General features: G+C 42.5%; 1 protein-coding gene and 1 non-coding gene across 2 annotated transcripts in view; both read right to left on the bottom strand.

Annotated features, from left to right (window-relative positions):
- The window catches only part of LOC126424956 (protein Smaug homolog 1), a 118,003-nt gene that overhangs the window by 12,395 nt on the left and 86,509 nt on the right, over positions 1-19,099 (bottom strand). Inside the window, 2 exon segments of the mRNA XM_050087825.1 lie at positions 7,195-7,489; positions 10,236-10,508. Of these exon segments, the coding sequence (XP_049943782.1) occupies positions 7,195-7,489; positions 10,236-10,508 (568 nt within the window).
- On the bottom strand, positions 9,389-9,514 carry LOC126425543 (small nucleolar RNA SNORA79). The gene has a single exon (XR_007576377.1). It is a non-coding gene; the product is annotated as a small nucleolar RNA SNORA79 (small nucleolar RNA).

The following is a 19,099-nucleotide window of genomic DNA, read 5'->3' as shown; positions in this document are numbered from 1 at the left end:
TGCCCTTCGCATTACGCAACTTATTTTGCATGTGGTAAGAATAGGCGCATTCGAGCTGTTTGTCTGCAGGTGCGACTTCCACTCGCAACAAATGCTCACATAACTCCGAACTTCCAAGTTCGTGTTCATTCTGAGCCAAGTTGTGAAGCTAGTGTAGATCTTAACAATGAAACTGTGCAATACAAATAATCAGTAGTTTCTTCAGTGCAACACCACTCCAACAAACTTTTTGCGGAAATCTTGTTATTGCTGGTCAAAGTTTTCAGTTTCTGTTAGACATGGGTGCTTCAGTGTCATTGCTAAATCGCACTACTTATGACCTGCTTGTCAAACTTCAAGTTACAGATGTCGACAACTACAATGACAGTGTATAATGAACAGGTTCAAATGGTTCAAATGGCTCTGAGCACTATGGGACTTAACATCAGTGGTCATCAGTCCCCTAGAACTTTGAACTACTTAAACCTAACTAACCTAAGGACATCACACACATCCATGCCCGAGGCAGGATTCGAACCTGCGACCGTAGCGGTCATGCGGTTCCAGACTGAAGCGCCTTTAACCGCACGGCCACACCGGCCGGCCTAATGAACAGGATATTTTGGTTTTAGGATCTTGTAGGCTCCGTACCATCTGTCAAAATTTGCAAAAGACTATGTCGTTTTAGATTTTGTGGGGTTCACTGGACAGTACTAATATTTTTAGCCTCAACTGACCTGTTTGGTGGTGTGTTTTAGACAATGTGCTAGCAGATACTTTGTTCAACTCTGGAGACAGTATTGCTCAGGTGTGTGACGAATTTAAAGGTTTCTCTGCTGAGGGCTTAGGTTAAGCTACCAGTTTCGTTCCCCATGTGGTGATAAAAGACAATGCACAGCTGCACTTTTGCAGAGTTCGTGTGGTACCGTATGTGGCCTGTGAACATGTTGCAAAGGAACTTGCACAGTGTCAGGAAAAAGGCGTCACTGCACCCATCACAGCCAGTTTATGAGCATCTCCGTCAGTTTTCATGATGAAACCTTCAGGTAAATTTAGAATCTCCACAGACTAATGTGACAGAGAATCTGCAAGCAGTAGCCGATTCATCCCACTGCTGTGACCTGGCGATCTTATGGACCTCTTAGGAGCGGGTCGCTGCTTTCCAAGATTGATCTGCACGATGCCTACCTGCAGATTCCATTAGATGAAGAGTTACAGGGGTCTTTGTAATTAATACAAACATGGGACTCAACAAATTTCTTCACTTGCTTTAATTTAACACATCTGCACAAGCGATCTTTCGACATAATCTGAAACAATTAACTGCATTTGTGCCTGCAAGTACAAAGTACTTGGATAAAATTATGGTACCAGGGCACACAGCAGTAGGGCAAGTGATTTGCGTACTCTGTTACATTTGAGGCCTGCCTCTGACAACACTTCAAACAAAGACAAGTGTGTTGTTCTAGACAAACTTGAGTACCTAGGTAATGTGATCTATTCCCAATGAGTTCTTCCGAAGCAGTCACTTGCAGGCTATTTGTGACTTCAGCCTCCAAAAAATCTGAATTGTCAGAAGTAGGGAAGATGCCCTACTATATCCGCTTCATTCCTCATGCAGCTCGAATCTTAGCACCCCTACATCGTTTTCGACATAAAAATGTACCTTTCGTGTGGTTCCAGAAATGTGACATTGCATTTCAGAAATCTAAAGAGATTTGGCTCAGTGATCATTGTCTGGTCCATTTCAGTCCTGGTAAACCAGTTGCCTTGACCACAGATGCATCCTCATATGGGATCGGTGTGGTACTTTCGTACAGAATTAGTTCTCCAGGCAGACCAATGGCTTTTGCGTCCAAACTTCTCAACAACGCTCAGAACAATTACTCACAGATAGAAAAGGAGGCTCTTGCAATCATTTATGGACTGCATAAATTCCACCAATACCTGTGTGGAAGGCAATGCTACTTAGTCACCGACACGAACTGCTGCAGTCAATTTTCAAACGGGCCATGCTTATTCCAAACTGCACTGCATACAAATTGCAAAGGTGGGTTCTTATTCTCTTGCATTATCAGCATGAGATAATTTACATGCCCACATCCAAGCAAGTCAAGTAAACACACTCTTGCATCTTCCTGTGGAACCAGATGTAGGCTTTTACACATCGGAATCATATGTTGTCATCGATTCATCAATTCACAGGAGTTGAACACACTGGACCAATTTCCTTTCTATCACAGGAAGGTCACCCAGGCGGCAGCAGAAGCAGCAGCAGCAGACACGCACTTTCAGATTTTGTTGCAATACATCTGCACGGGTTGGCCTCGCTCAGTGAAACAAATCATCAACCTGGTGATCTGCCCGATACCCTGCACGTCGACAAGACTTTTCAGTGCTCTAATGTGTTTTTTTGCTATGCAGCGAATCAGAACAATCACATGTGGTGATCCCAAACGTTCTACAGAGACATTTACTCAGCATGCTCCACCAGGGTCACTGGAGCTAGTCCACACAAAACAATTAGCTCGCAGAAATTGCACTTTGTTCGGCACGGACGCTCAAAAAGAACAGACGAATGCACAGTGCCATGCTTGTGCGAAACACCAGGCAGCTCCTCACCTAAATTTCTTTGATTGGCCAAAATTGGAAGCGCCTTGACAGCACATTCATTTGGACTTTGCTGGACCCTACTTGAACATTCGTTGGCCTATTGTCACTGACATATATACAGCAAGTTTCTTTTTGTCGTGTCCGTGACTCATTGCACACTCCAGTCTCTGCAGTTCATACTTTGCATTGAATGTATTCCACAGTTGTTAGTAACTGACCTCGGATCCCACTTTGTGTTCGAAGAATTTGAGCACTTTTGTACAAGCAATGACATTTGTCACATCATCAGTGTACCTTTTCAACTTCAATCAAGGGGGAAGTGAAGAACTTCATGCGCACTTTCAAACAGCAAATGGACAAGCTATGCACCCATCACACATGGGAGCAAGCTCAGCTGCTCTCCCTTTTGTCTTACTGCACCTAGCCCCACAACCACTCTTCACTAGCAGAGTTGCTCCCGGGCAACACCACCGCACACTGCTTCAGCTGCTGCATGCAGTAAGGTGGCCAGTGCATACTGTGCCCACTTGGGCACTGTATAAAGCTAATCAACAAATTTTTTTCAGATGACCTGAGAGTACAATCATTACGGAGTTCAACGTTTCTTGTACAGAGTCCAGTAGCAGCAGTGGCAGCAGAACCAACTTCGCCCTTGCAATATGGGCAATTTTGCCACCGAGTCTTTGTTTACAGATTTGTTTCCTTCCCAGATGACGCAGTGTGCGTCCATCCAGTGGCCCGGCGTCCTGTGTCACCAAAACCGGGCCCCGAACCTGTGGACGTGGACCCGGACGCGATGCCTCAGCCGACACCGAGTCGACAACAGACATCTGGGAATTTTCCACTTCACACCACAGCCTACCCAGGGGCCACCATTCCACATCACGATGCCACTGCAGGTCGACATCGTGAAAGGGTTAGATGCAGGTGTGTGCCCTCCGCCTCATTCCGGCTGGCATTCTGAGACGGTCACGAGGCAAATGTTGAGGCACGAGCAGGCGCTTGGCACCAGCTACAGACTGCTCCTGTGCCCTCATTGCTTGTTGCATCCACACCTCCTCCCCCTCTCCCTTGACATCATAGTAGCAACAGGTACTACATGAAAGTGAGGAGGTTCATGGCCCAACTGGCAATCCCCAAGCTGCCACCAATGAGACAGACTTCCACATTATGATAAGCAGCAGCCGCAGGTGCAATGGGATTCACATTCCGTGTTGGCGTACAACAGTGAGTACGAACGGAGTCCAGAGTTGCTGTTCGTAGCTACAGTTTGTACTGGAGACTATCCATCAAGATTCAGTCTACAAGAGGGGTCTCCTATAGCCTTCACATAGGGACAAGTGTTTACTACAGTAATTGACAGTGTGGTGCCCAGGACATACATAGTCTTGTCGATATTGTATTCAGTAATGCATGCCTCGAGAGACCACTGCCTAGTTGTATCTGTCCGCAAGCACATCCAACATGTTGCTGTACAGCTTTATGTATTGCAGTGCAATAACTTATATATGTGTGTGTGTGTGTGTGTGTGTGTGTGTGTGTGTGTGTGTGTGTGTGTGTGTCACTTATTTATCATTTACAGTTCATCTGTCTCTGTCAGGCATTTAGAAACGGCACTCTGAATTAAAAATTATTGGAAAATCAGAAGTTACGTGTTCCACAGGGCAGCTTAAGGCCCAAGCAACAAGCCACCAGTTGGTCCACCAAGCTGAGAGGGGCACCAGAGGTGCTACAACTCTTAAGATTACTGTATAGGATACATCACTATTAGTGGCAGTCACTCGGGGTGCCAAGGATGCCTACGTGTAAGCTTTCTATATCACGGTTGGCAAATGATTCCAATCCAGGTAGAGAGGCATTCTCACATCGGACGATAGCTAGAGTAAACCATCCATTTCCAGTATTCCCTGTGCCAGCATCAAGACTGAAATTTACTCGACATCCTCGGAAAAATATGGGTCCATTCAATATAACACTTTGTGCTGTTCCATTTGTGCACTGCCCGCTTATATATGGAGCGAACAACCTTGGTTACGTTAACGCAGATGATAAGGGACTTAGACTCTGCAGGCACCAGCAAGAGAGTGTTATCATGGACACGTGCTGTAGTAGCTCTAGCAGCGCGCGTCTGCTGGTGCGCTGGCCTGGCACCGAGCCAAGTAGGTTGAGTCACCGACTGGCTAGGCGCTCAGTGGGCAGTGCGGCACTATGCTTTGTTATTTTTTCAAACTGTTGCATTCTTGAGCCCCCAGTTCGAGATGTACCCTTGTCCGGTTAATGGCTGACGCTACAGATCACTTTATTAATAATTATAGTACAACGTTACATCACCAGTTAGAGTTACATTTTCAGCAAGTACACAAAGTCCTTTCATCCACACATGTATTTTTTCCATCATTACTAACTTTACGACAGGAGCAGGTATACAATGTAAAAGGCATATTACTATATACATAACTAGGTCTAGATTGGGACTTAGCATCTGTTCCACAATGCCAGGTCTTGCCTCGTCCGATAGATGCTAAGTACCAATCTAGACCTAGTTATGTATATAGTAATATATACATTGTATACCCGCTCCTGTCGTAAAGTTAGTAATGATGAAAAAATACATGTGTGGATGAAAGGTCTTGGTGTACTTGCTGAAAATGTAACTAACTGGTGATGTAACGTTGTACTATAATTATTAATAAAGTGATCTGTAGCGTCAGCCATTAACCGGACAAGGGTACATCTCGAACCGGGGGCTCAAGAATGCAACAGTTTGAAAAAATAACAAAGCATAGTGCCGCACTGCCCGCTGAGCACCTAGCCAGTCGGTGACGCAACCCGCTTGGCTCGGAGCCAGGCCAGCGCACCAGCAGACATGCGCTGCTAGAGCTACTACAGCACGCGTCCATGATAACACTCTCTCGCTGGTGCCTGCAGAGTCTAAGTCCCTTATCATCTGCGTTAACGCAACCAAGGTCGTTCGCTCCATATATAAGTGGGCAGTGCACGCCAGCGGAATCATTCCGCTGTGAGCTCTATCTGCAACAGCATTGAAGCACTATGCCTCGTCGACGTGTCTATCGTCAACGCCGCCACCGCATGCCTGTCTACAAACACATAATCGGCCTTGAAAATAAACTTGGCACAAATGGAACAGCACAAAGAGTTATATTGAATGGACCCATATTTTTCTGAGGATGTCGAGTGAATTCCAGTCTTGGTGCTGGCACAGAAAAACTGATCTGACAAACTGTATGAGGAAAAAATATTGGAAAAGGGGGATTAGGGTGGGGGTTGGGAGGGGCACAACTTGTGATAAGTCCATAAAGTTGAAAAATGTTCTCAAACATGCCCAGTTGGTCCACAGGAGGCCCGAATATATAAATAAAAAAATGTTTGTCCATCTTTATTCAGATGTAACAATTATAAGTAGCTAGTTCCACTAGTAACTACAATCTTTAGTGCAACAGGTAGTAGCTGGAACAAGTTTGTCATATGTCTTGCTGTGATGTAACTGCTGGATTGCTGGTTCAAGTCATTTCGGTCATTGCATTTTTCCTCCCTAAGTAATAGCACCCAGTATGCTGTCCTAGGTGGTTAAGTGTTCCTCAGAGACAAAGAACATTGTCAAACTTGACCAGGAAAGTATGACAGGATCTGGAGATATCTCTCTCTCTCTCTCTCTCTCTCTCTCTCTCTCTCTCTCTCTCTCTCTCTCTCGCGCACACACGCACAGAGAGAGAGAGAGAGAGAGAGAGAGAGAGAGAGAGAGAGAGAGAGAAGGCTTGAACTTTTATAACCTTCCGGAATCTTTCCTTCTCATCCTATCTGGTAAATCTCCCATGACCCAGGATTCTGGGAGACTTTTCCCTAAACCTCTCCAATCCTTCTCCTTCACCCCTCTTCCTTCAACTCTTCTGCTCTCTCCATTTACATTATATTATTTATAATTAATTATTTTTGTTATAATGTTAGTGGCATGCTATTTGACACTGTCATGTCTGTTACATAGCTAGGCATCACATTGCAAAATGATGTCAAATGGAAAGAGCATGAAGCGTTGGTTGTAGGGAAAGCAAATAGTTGACTGAGTTTATTGGGGAAATTATGGTGGAAGTAACTCATTTATAATGCAGAATGCATAAGGAACACCCACGCTAGAGAATACTGAGTACTGCTCTAATGCTTTGCATCCCCACCAGTCCAGAGTAAAAGAAACATACTGAGGCAATTCCAAAGGCACACTGCTACATTCGTTATTGGTATGTTCGATGAATGTGCCAGTATTAAGGAGATGCTTAATAAAGATGATGATCTTTTTGAAAAACACTGTCCGAAAGGTTAGGGAACTTACTGTGCTAACTGTAACAAATTCCTATTGTCAATGACGTGCATCACACATTCAGGGCCCCGAGGCACACAGACAGTAGTTTTTCCCTAGCTTCATTTGCAAGTGGAATACACAAGGGACTGACCATCAGTGGTACAAGACACCCTCTGCATACAGTGCACAGTGGGTTAAGGAGTAAGTACGTAGGTGTACTACGAATGCACGCTTTACGTCGCCACTGTGACAGATGACAGACAGATATCACTCGCAAATTGACTCACCTGTTTTTGCCACTTGTTCGCAGCCCTCCCGACTGGTGCTGGCCCGGACCCGACACCACAGGGCCAGAAATGCACGGCGAAGGAGGGAGAGGCGGCGGAGGGGGTGGGAGGGGCAGCGGCACACAGCGCCACGCGTCCTGGACGCGGCTGCGCCACTGGGCCAGGCGGCGCTTGTGGTGTGGGGGGAAGGCGTCGTGGGTAACGGCACGGTCCAGCAGGTACACCAGCTGCACCAGGTGGCCCGCACACTCGGGATCCGGCCTCCCTCCCACACCGCCCAGCATCTTTGAGCACACTGAAGCACACCACGAGATGAAGTGAACCGGACAAAAAACATCATTTCCTATTTATGCACATATAACTTGGCATTTATGCTGTTAATGTACACACACAAATTAAGCCCAATCCATCTGATAATAAATACCGAACTTACAAACAAAAGTAAAAAATGCTACTAGGGAAATCTGACTGAATGATTTCTGAAGCACAACACTAACACTACACAATCAGTTACCAATTTATGCTTAAATATACTGCAGATGACTTTTAGTTAACAATGTTTCAAAACCAAAGACAGCCAGTCTGAAGTCCCCTTGCAAGAAAGGGAATTAAACACTGGGTAATGTGAAAAACGTGCTATCCATTGCCTTCTAAATATTGATTGATCTGTCTGTTCACACACACACACACACACACACACACACACACACACACACACACACACACACACACATATACATATATATATATAATAGAAGGAAACATTCCACGTGGGAAAAATTTTATATAAAAACAAAGATGAGGTGACTTACCGAACAAAAGCGCTGGCAGGTCGATAGACACACAAACAAACACAAACACACACACAAAATTCAAGCTTTCGCAACAAACTGTTGCCTCATCAGGAAAGAGGGAAGGAGAGGGGAAGACGAAAGGAAGTGGGTCTTAAGGAAGAGGGTAAGGAGTCATTCCAATCCCGGGAGCGGAAAGACTTACCTTAGGGGGAAAAAAGGACAGGTATACAATCGCACACACGCACATATCCATCCACACATACAGACACAAGCGAAAGCTTGAATTTTGTGTGTGTGTGTTTGTGTGTCTATCGACCTGCCAGCGCTTTTGTTCGGTAAGTCACCTCATCTTTGTTTTTATATATATATATTTCCTACTCTTTCACTTATCAGCAGTGTGGAAACTTTACCATACTGCCTTTGGAAAAACAAACTGTGAATTTTGCTTTTGAGCATTAGTTCTTTTTCAGCAATAGCGCAGACTTTCACACAGACACCCAAATACATTTGGGTGACCGCCCTGGAATTTCCATTATGTTATGTAATTTTATTTTTGGCATTAATAAGCTCTACTATTACTGCTTCTTACTTTAGTAACGTTTATGATTATTCATCGGCCCCTTCATATGCCTAGTTGCAGAATTTCTGATCTTTTTAAGACCGAAAATGTTTCATGAAGTTCCCTACACCACCTGTTACCAAGATGAAAGAGAAGATACTGCTCTGACTTTCTTGTGTCTAAATTGTAATTCGAGACTAATGTTGTCTTAAATCGTAATGACTCCATTGTCTTTCAATGTAAGGCTACAACTCTTTGTGACACATTGGGACTACACATATTATAGAACAATGCAGCATTTTCTGAAGTTTAATTGGGTTCACTATGCTGAACACAATTTTTAGTACAGTCTAGAACCAAAACCTACTGTTGATTTACAACGGATACTAGTTTACTCATTTTCTTCAGGAGGTCCGAGTACTTTAAATGACAAAATGGACTCCATGTGTAACAGTGAGGTGGAATGTCATTACAGCATAGGGTGGAGAATCTGTTCTCCATTGGCCATGTAGAAGAAGCTGTCTGAACAAATAAATGTGGAAATAGGCCTTAAATAGTATTGTGAAACACATTCTTATACACCAATTACTACCAGGCAAGAAACACTATTGTACAGAGCTACAGCCACTGAAAACAATTAGCCCAAACAAAGAACACACATATCAATCATATATGTTTTAACTCTACCTTTTCTTTTACTAAGCAAAAATCAGTGCTCAGGTTGTACAATTAAGTATCTTACATTTAAAAGAATAATCCTGTGCCCAAACAAATAGAAAATGAAGCATTTTTATACTCTACACAAAACTGTGTCTGGCTGGTGTCTTATGCATTATCAAACAATTGTTTGGATCCGCAAAGCCAAACAGTGTTATGGCAACAATTCTGGGTGAAGCAATCCATAGTTATTATATGGCAGTTTGAAATCCTGCAGATACTAAATGTCCTGCACGAGGAACAACTGCCAAGCACACTTCATACCATTTTGTAAGCCCCCAATGACATCAACAAAAAACATTTTCATCATCTGTGTACAGCATATTATATATGATTTAATCACTTTTTGTACATGCTTGTTGAACATAACATGGCAACTAGTAATAATTGTACCTAACATTTCAAATTAACCATTGTCTCATCATTTAAATAAAGTCCTGTCTGCTTTTAGCTGTAACTACTTTATTGTTCTGTTGTAATTTCAGATTTATGCCATTTTCACGCCCAATATTTTAGGTTATATTATGACGTAGAAACAGGTTAAAAATGGCTCTGAGCACTATGGGACTTAACTGTCGAGGTCATCAGTACTCTAGAACTTAGAACCACTTAAACCTAACTAACCTAAGGACATCACACAAATCCATGCCCGAGGCAGGATTCAAACCTGTGGCCATAGCGGTCGCGCGGTTCCAGACTGAAGCGCACAGAACCGCTCAACCAGAAACAGTTTAAAACTAACATTTTTTGTTGAGCTTTGTCTCTCTTACTGCTAATAGAGTCAATGGTTGTAATCTATGACACTAGTAGACTTAACGACATATAACAAAAAGGAAAAACCAAATATACTCGCCACTGACAACAGTCACTGACTATTACTACCAAAAGTGACACAGCATTACAGGAATGTTATTTTTGACCTATTTTTATGCCATAATACAAAATCAATATGAACAGATTTGCGAACTCACCTTTCCCGATGCACCTCGTGAACTGAGTGGGCACGTCCAACTCCCTATCATCGGTACCCTCCTCGTCAGTGTTACTGGCGTCCTCCGCTGCAGCCGTGGGTGGCTGTGGCTTTATGGGGGACAAGAGTACAGTCTTGAGCTCATCGAGGGCCGGGCCCAGGGTAGCGGGTCCCCCCTCCGTCACTTCGCGCTCCACCTGCCGCAAGAGCGACCCGCGCTCCCGCAGCTTCCGCACCGACATCACAATTTTGTGCCTTGCTCCCTTTGTCACACCTAGAAATGAAAATGCGACCCTTACTTGTAACTTGTCAAAGTGAGTGAGTGAGTGAGTGTGTGAGTGAGAGAGAGAGAGAGAGAGAGAGAGAGAGAGAAAGTAAAGGCAATTTCTTGAAAGATACTTTTTACTAGGAAAACAATATCGCAATTTCAATATCTCTCTCTCACAAACACACACACACACACATACACACACACACACACACACAAACACACACACACACACACACACACACACACAAACACACACACACACACACACAAACACACACACACACACACAAACACACACACACAAACACACACACACAAACACACACACACAAACACACACACACAAACACAAACACACACACACAAACACACACACACAAGTGTGAAGCACCCACAACACACAGGTGTCTATATAATGTCACACACTTACACATCATCAGCAGACAATTAAAGTAGCAATTCTCTGTGACAGGCAGAAAGCGAAACTTCTGCGCTTTACTCAAAACAACAATAGCAACATGTAGGTGGACATTATCGTGCAACAGAATGATGCCATCCATCAACATTGCTGGGTGTTTCGACATTTCTGGCACACTCCAATGTTTTGCAAAGTGTCCACACACCACTGAGAGTTTATTGTAGTGCCACATTCCGAAAAGTCTACAAGCAGGGGGCCCTTGCCGTCAAAGAAAAAGGTGGTCATGACTTTCCCAGAGTGGTGTGCATGGCTAGAATTTTTTTTTACAGTGTGGGTGAAGCCGTGCACTTCCATTGCTGGCACTGGTGCTTGCTCTCCAGCTCAAAATGACACGATATTTTATCTCCCACGATAAAACTGGACAGGAAACGATGCTCACTGTGATACAGTTCCAGGTGCTGCAGCGACATCTAGTTTTTGTTCAGCTTCTGCTCTTATGTCAGGCTGTGGGGAACCCACTGTGCACAGATTTTCGGGAACTTGAGATGCTCTGTCATGGTGGCATGAGCAACACTGTGACCGATGCTCAACCCAAGCTGAATTTCTTCCCCTGTCCACCTTCTGTCATTTCTGGCAGCAACATCCACTACAGCCACAATATCAGGGGGTAGTGACACAGTGAGCTTGTCCTGGCCTGTCTTTCAGTCACATCCAACCTTGTTGAAGTTGTTCATTCCACACAAACACACTCTCTCCTGTCGGTGTGTTCATCAACACAGTGAACATTCAGGCACGAATTTCACTTCCCGGCACTACTCCTGTGGTCAAAAACAACACTGGACCTCACTGTTCCTCTTTCCTGTCTTCCATACTGAAGTTTGGCACCCACAGGACTCGCTGACCTCTTGTCGACCATGACTAACAGACAAATGGCACAGCAGTTAAAGTTTGAGTTTTTCATCCCAATTCCCAAAAGAAAGCACTTCTCTATACACACATACCTGTGTTACCAAAATCTGTACCATGCTCCTTATATATCTGTCAATGTAACTTGGCTGCCCCTTGTGTACTGCAATCATATGATGTATGTAAAAACTTTGTTTAGTACTCAGAGATTTTTGGAAACCCCGAGGAATAGTGAGCCATGCAGAGTTACAGAAGTTAAAGCAATTTGAATGAGGTGCACTATAATTTAAATTAAACAAATTATAAAATTTTAATAGCTTATCTTTTAGCAAATTATGCAAAATGATAGTCAAGTTCAATATATTAAATTCTGGACATACAGCCACGCAAATAAAATTTCTTCCACCGATATTTTGGCTGTGTATCTTCTGGCCAGCCTCATCAGAGTGACTCAAGACCAACATGGTGCCAAGTGCGGCCGTAAGTGCTCCACTGCAGCGGACCTGCACATGCGGCTCACAGACGTTGGTCAGCAGCAAAGAGAAATGCTTACACATGCACCACTTGCAGCGAAGGCGTACAGACATTCAATTCACTTATCAATGTATGTTTGGTGGCGGCGACATCATCATGGCTTTTCTACAGTTTAATTACCCCAAGAGCTGGATTCCCTGCTTTGTTCAAATTAAAACCATTATCCCCATTTATTAAATTATTAGCTAATCTAATCTCTACAACTTCCTTGAAGACAGAATCCCAAACAGAAGAGGCGGATGTTACAATCTTCACATCACTGTAGTTCGTAGAATGCCTTGTTTCAATAAAATGTTCGGCCACTGCTGACATGTCCGACTGTGATAAGCATGTGTATCTTGGATGTTCCACTCATCTCTCACGAATGGTGTGTGTTGTTTGACCTATGTATGACTTCTTACAATTTCTGCACGGAATCTGATACACACTCATCTTACGAAGCAATAAATTGTCCTTTACAAAGCAGAGTAAAGCTGCCATCTTCAAGGGAGACCGGAAGATCACCGTAATACAGTGTTTGTCGAGAATACGGCCTATCTTCAAGGAAAGAGCATCCACATAATGCAAAAACGCATTTGATCTGACGGAATTACTATTTTCTTCCCCATTACATACCTACATTGCAAGCTCTATGAATTTGTTGTGGAGAAAACCCATTCGTTTTAAAAATGCTCAAGAGTATGTGCACCCTCCTTGCACACTTTTATCGGATATACAGTGCACCCTACACACTAATGTCTTACAGACACCTATGGTCTGAAGGGTGATGGCAGCTACTGGCATGTCAATATAGATTTGTATGTGTTGGTTTATGGTAAGTGTCATGTCCTAATGTGCTATCAGCTTTACAGCAAATGATAACATCCAAAAAGAGAGGCAGCCGTCTTTTCTATTTCCATAGTAAATTTGAAACTAGCATGCATAGAATTCAAATGCTCAAAACTCGATGCAATTCATCCACCCTGTGTGGCCATACTACAAACATGTTGTACACGTGCCTCCAGAAGATCATTGGTTTAAAACTTGCTGATTCCAATGTCTTGTCCTCTGAGTATTTCATGAAGAAATAAGCTATCAGATGGGAGAGGAGACATCAATCTGCTCATAAAATTCACCATTAAAATGAAAAAAGATGACAAAAGCACATGTTCAAATAAGACCATGATGTTCTCAACAAACTGTTTGCCGATTAGAGAGAGTCCTTTGCACCTTGGTGCACAGTGATACCACATCAAAACTAACTAGCACATCCGTACTATTTAGCCTGACATTGCTAAGTCTGTGAATAAAATCCATACAATTATGAACGTGGTGACTACATCTTCCTACCAATGGTTTTAATAAGGAAGCTAAATATTTGGCACATAAATATGTTGGTGAATCAACAGTGCACATTGTAAGCCTCAAAGACAAATCCTCTACATGCTCATCCTCATTCATCTTGTGAACTTTAGGAAGCCGATAAAATCTCTGTGGTACTGCACCTCTTACTTTTAAACTTCTTTTCACTTCCTTTGTAGTGATGAAGCATTCAGCAAGGCAGCAGTCATTATTGTCACTTTGTTGGTAGAGTCTTTGTTAATCTTCTGGTATGCACCAGAACTAAGTAGACCACATAACTTTTCCTTATAGACTTCCCGAAGCAAAATGACAGTAGCATTACCTTTATCAGGATGTAGGATGACTGTTAGTATCCTCATGCAGCTTTAATACTTCTAATCGCTCTGCCTTGTGGATGATTATTCGTGATTGCTCAGCAGCTTTCATGTCTGATTTCTTTTGCTGAATCCTCTGATAGTAGTCCGACAGCTCCCTCAGTAGCACTGATGAAAGATGATCTCAGGAAAGTCATTAGAGCATGAGCAAAATTTAGCCCTTTACTTAAGACAGATAATGTGGCTTCATCCAGATTCTTACCCGTCAAATTTATGACAGGACGTTGAATAAGAGAGTCCACCTGAGAAGGCTGGTTTAATCAGCTGTACTTGGCACCCTGTCTTTCTGTAACCACTTTGCAAAGCCAGTCAGACTTAGCCCATGTTGAGTCATCAATCCATTAGTCAGAAAATAAAACAGCTGCTATTTTCAAATGCAGATGATACATGTGTTCAGAAAAAATGTCCAAATTCCGCTGAGTAAAATGAATTATTTCTCTGACAATAGCAGAACCAGCCCTATGTAAAATTCTATTTATTGCAGTGTTTTTGACGAAATGAACCGACTTTGCAAATTCTGGAACAACTCCATGATCCTGGCACTTCAGTAAGAAACTCAAGGAGATCAACAGTCTTGCTCTCTGGTGTTGTAATATGTCCAAACTATGACCCCTCAAAACCATCTCTTTCCCGAAGAGGTACTCGATGGCTTTTTCAACTTCTCGCAACGTAATGAATAGTCCATTAAATTTCAGGCGTGTAGCAGTGCAAAGAAAATTTCTTCCATTGATATTTCGGTTGCATATGTCCGGTCATCCTCAGAGTGAGTCTGACAGATGGCAAAGTGGCTACAAAAAAGACAGATTGCCAAGTACAGCCTGTTAGACTAGCCTTCTCAGATGGACTGTTATTTGACGTCCTGTCATAAATTTGATGGGGGTTAGGATCTGGATGAAGTTAGTTTATCTGTCTTAAGTAAAGGGCTAAATTTTGCCCCCACTCTTAAGATTTTGCTGATATCATCTTTCATCAGTGTCGCTGAGAAAGCTGTCTGACAGCTATCAGAGGATTCAGCTAAAGAAATTAGACATGGAAGCTGCTGAGCAATTATGAAACATCACCCACAAAGAATTAATGTTTCCAAAGAAGAGAGATTCAAGATACGAAAGCTGCTTGAAGATACTAACACAGTCATCCTACATGCTGATAAAAGTAATGGTACTGTCATTTTGCCTCAGGAAGCTATAAGGAAAAGTTATAGAGTCTACTTAGTTCTGGTGCATACCAGAAGATTAACAAAGAGCTTACCAACAAGTGACAAAGACTGCTACCTTGCTTAACGCTACATCACTAGCAAAGGAAATCTTACTGAGTTTAAAAGTTTGAGGTGCAGTACTGCTGAGACTTTATCGGCTCCGCAAAGTTCACAAGATGGATAAGAATGAGCGTCTAGAGGATGCATGTGTGAGGCCTGTAATGAGCACTACTGGTTCACCAACATATTTTTCTGCCAAATATTTAGCTTCCTGGTTAAAACCACTGTTAAGAAAATGTAGTCACTGGATTCGTAATTCTATGGATTTTATTCAGAGACTTAGCAATGTCGGACTAAACAGTATGGTCTTGCTCATTAGTTTTGACGTGGTATCATTATATACCATGGTACCTTTAGAAGTCTCGCTCTCTCTCGCTCTCATCAGCCAACGTTTTGGTAAGAACATCACGGCCTTATGTGAACATGTGTTTTGTTGTCTTATTTTCAGTTTATGGTGAATTTTATGAGCAGTTTGAAGGAGTTGCTATGGGAAGCCCTTTCTCCCCTCTGGTAGCTAAATTATTCATGGAAGACTTTGAGGACAAGGCACTGGACTCGTCAAATTTTAAAAAGCAATGATCTTCTGGGGGTACGTAGAAAACACATTTGCAGTATGGCTGCACAGTATGGACGAATTATATCTATTTCTTGAGCATTTGATTTCAATCCATGCTCGTATCAAATTTACTATGGAAATAGAAAAAGACAGCTGCCTCCTTTTGGGATGTTGTCATTTGCCGTAAAGTTGATGGCACATTAGGACATGCCGTATATCGTAAACCAACACATACAAATCTATATTTACATGCCAGTAGCTGCCATCAAGCTTCACATGCCATTGATGTTCTTAATACCTTAGTGTGTAGGGCACACTGTATACTCAATAAAGATAGTTTGCAAGAAGAGCTTGCATACCTCACAAGCATTTTTAAAGGGAACAGGTTTTCTCCACAACAAATTCGTAGAGCATCCAACATAAAACCTAGAATGCAGTTATGTGATGGGGGGAAGAAGATAGTAATTCCTTCAGATCAAGTGTATTTCTGCCCTACGTGGGTGCTCTTTCCTCAAAGATAGGATGTATTCTCGGGAAACACTGTGTCAAGGCGATCTTCTGGCCTCCCACGAAGACTGCAGGTTTACTCAATTCTGTAAAGTATGATTTATTGCTTCGTAAGGTGGATACGTATCAGATTTCTTTCGGAAATTGGGAGAAGTCCATACATAGGTCTCACAACACGCACTATTCCATGAGATGTGTGGAACATTAAGATAAACATGCTTATCACAGTCAGATAAGTCAGTTGTGGCCGAACATTTTATTGGTACAGGGCAGACCATTTACTACAGTGATGTGAAGATTTTAACATCCACCTCTTCCATTTGGGATTCTCTCTTCAAGGAAGCTATAGAGATTGGATTAAATAATAATTTAATACTGAGGGATAATGTTTTTAATTTGGAAAAAAACACGGAATCCAGTTCCAGGGGTAATTAAACTGCAGAGAAGTCATCAAGGTGTCGCTGCCGCCAAACATATATTGATAAGCGAATTTAATGTCTGTACCCCTTCGCCACAGGCAGTGCATGTGTAAGCGTTTCTCTTTGCTGCTGACCAGTGTCTGTGACCCACATGTGCAATACTGCCATGGTGGAACATTTAGGGCCCCGCCCTGGGCACCTTGTCAGTCTTGTGACTCACTTCGAGGATGGCCAGATGATACGCAGCCGAAATATCAGTGGAAGAAATTTTATCTGCGTAGCTGCATGCCCAAAATTTAATGGACTATTCATTATGCTGCGAGAAGTAGAAAATGCACAATTGTCAATTTAATTGTGTCCCACATTTTGTGCAAATAGTAGCTCTACAAAGCTTTCAGAATAATTCTTAACAGGTTCTCTCTTCTGCATGCCTGTCAACAACTGACTGCCTCTGCTATTTGGTGAACAGTCTCGTTTACTCCCGAGTTATTTACATTCTGCCAGAACTTTCCTTACTATATATGTGTTTGTTTAAGGGAAAAGGGGGGCACTAAATATCAATAAACTTGAAATGAAAAAGAAACCTTCACAAACAACTGCAAAACCTTTTCAAGTGATCAATTTCAAGTTGGATACCTTAACTATATGGCTTCTCAAGGTGTAGCTCAGGTTTGAGGTTTAAGACTATACAAATTAAATAATTATCCTATCAACAACACACTGTATTGTATGCCATTTCGAGCAGTGTCTGATGAATTTTTGAAATTTTACTCAATACATTTATTACTACAGGTCATTTGTCAGACGCACATGTGTATAATCTAAAAATTACATTAGTTTCGCACACAAGCTCACAATACTATCATCTGGAATCTTACCCCCATTTTTTGGGTGCTCAGTGAACATACAAAAATCTGTTTAGTTGTTTGGCCCTTCTGGAACCCAAACTGCGATTTAAGTATTTCATAATTTACCAGGTGAGTGAGAAGCACATGTTACTGTATCTATAATTTTGGTAAACAATGTAAGCAGACTGTAAGAATGCAGAATAAAATGCTCTCAGACTTCCAGTGACATGTAGTAGCTGAAATGCTCTGAGCTTTTAACTGAGCACCCTTCGCCCGTTGCCATGTTTACTACTTGGGGCAGGTGGTACACTTGGGCGGCCACTGGCCATTAGTGTGCAGTAACCGGGGCACATGGTACACCCTTCTACACATCAGCTGCTGGCTGTGCCACAATTGAGGCCTGCAATATTGCCATATATGACCACATTTTTACTCTGTGTACAATGCAACCACTTCAACTTTGTGATAGAGTTTTGTGCCATTCAGAGCTGTAGGTCTCAGTTTCTATTAAAACATTTGCCAGTGTTTTATTTGAATGGCTTCTTTAATTATAATGTCTTAGAAGCAATTAGTGCAAGCCACAACAGAGGCATCATTAAATTCTATGCGGGAACAGTTTTCTAGATCATGCTCAGCTAATGCAGATTTTTCAGGGTAGTATAGCCAATCAAAGACATAAGACTTGCAGCACTTAGAAGGTATTTTGTAAATATCAAGTGTTCTTTCTGCGATCTGCCACGTCTTTCCCAGTCCGAGTAATTGCTGGATATTTGACAGTCATGTGCAACTTTGTGTGTCTTCTGCAAGTATCTTACCGGACATGACGGCACAGTGTGACAAATATGCAATTTCATTTTCTTGCTCCTCGTCGGGTCTTATTTCGGTTCTTCATTTATTCGGACAATATTGTAGCTGTTGTTCCTGAAGATCTTATGTAAGTGACTCAGCTCATGGGATATATTATCTGTTTCAGATATTCTTAAAGAATTTACCAATGTCTGCATAACAGTGCAATTCTGTGCCTGATCACAAGTGAAACAGCAGACAAAACACACTGCACAATGAGCCCCATCATCACAAAAGGAAATACCACACCAAACTCTCCAGGGCTATGAGCAGTAGCCTCCAACACTACACAATGAATACAGCACTGAATTTTCCTGCTGACATAGGTAACACTAATGATGGAACATGTGAACTACAATACGAATGTCTCTGCACTACAGAAGCCATGCAGTAATATAATTGCCAGTGATGTCCCAGCCAGCTGCTAGATCATATTAAGGTGCACCAGCCACCAATGGCAGTCATCTCACCTGACAGCGGCCAATGAGTAATGCATCAAAAGCTCCTCGCATTTTAACCACCCAACATCAATGGGAGCCTGAGAACATTTTATTCAATCTGAAGAGATTGGCTTGTAGTTCAACACCCAT

Source organism: Schistocerca serialis, chromosome 10 (genome assembly GCF_023864345.2).
Source record: "Schistocerca serialis cubense isolate TAMUIC-IGC-003099 chromosome 10, iqSchSeri2.2, whole genome shotgun sequence".
NCBI lineage: Eukaryota > Metazoa > Arthropoda > Insecta > Orthoptera > Acrididae > Schistocerca > Schistocerca serialis.
Note: the sequence above shows the minus strand (reverse complement) of the source record. Positions and strands in the feature narration are given on the sequence as shown.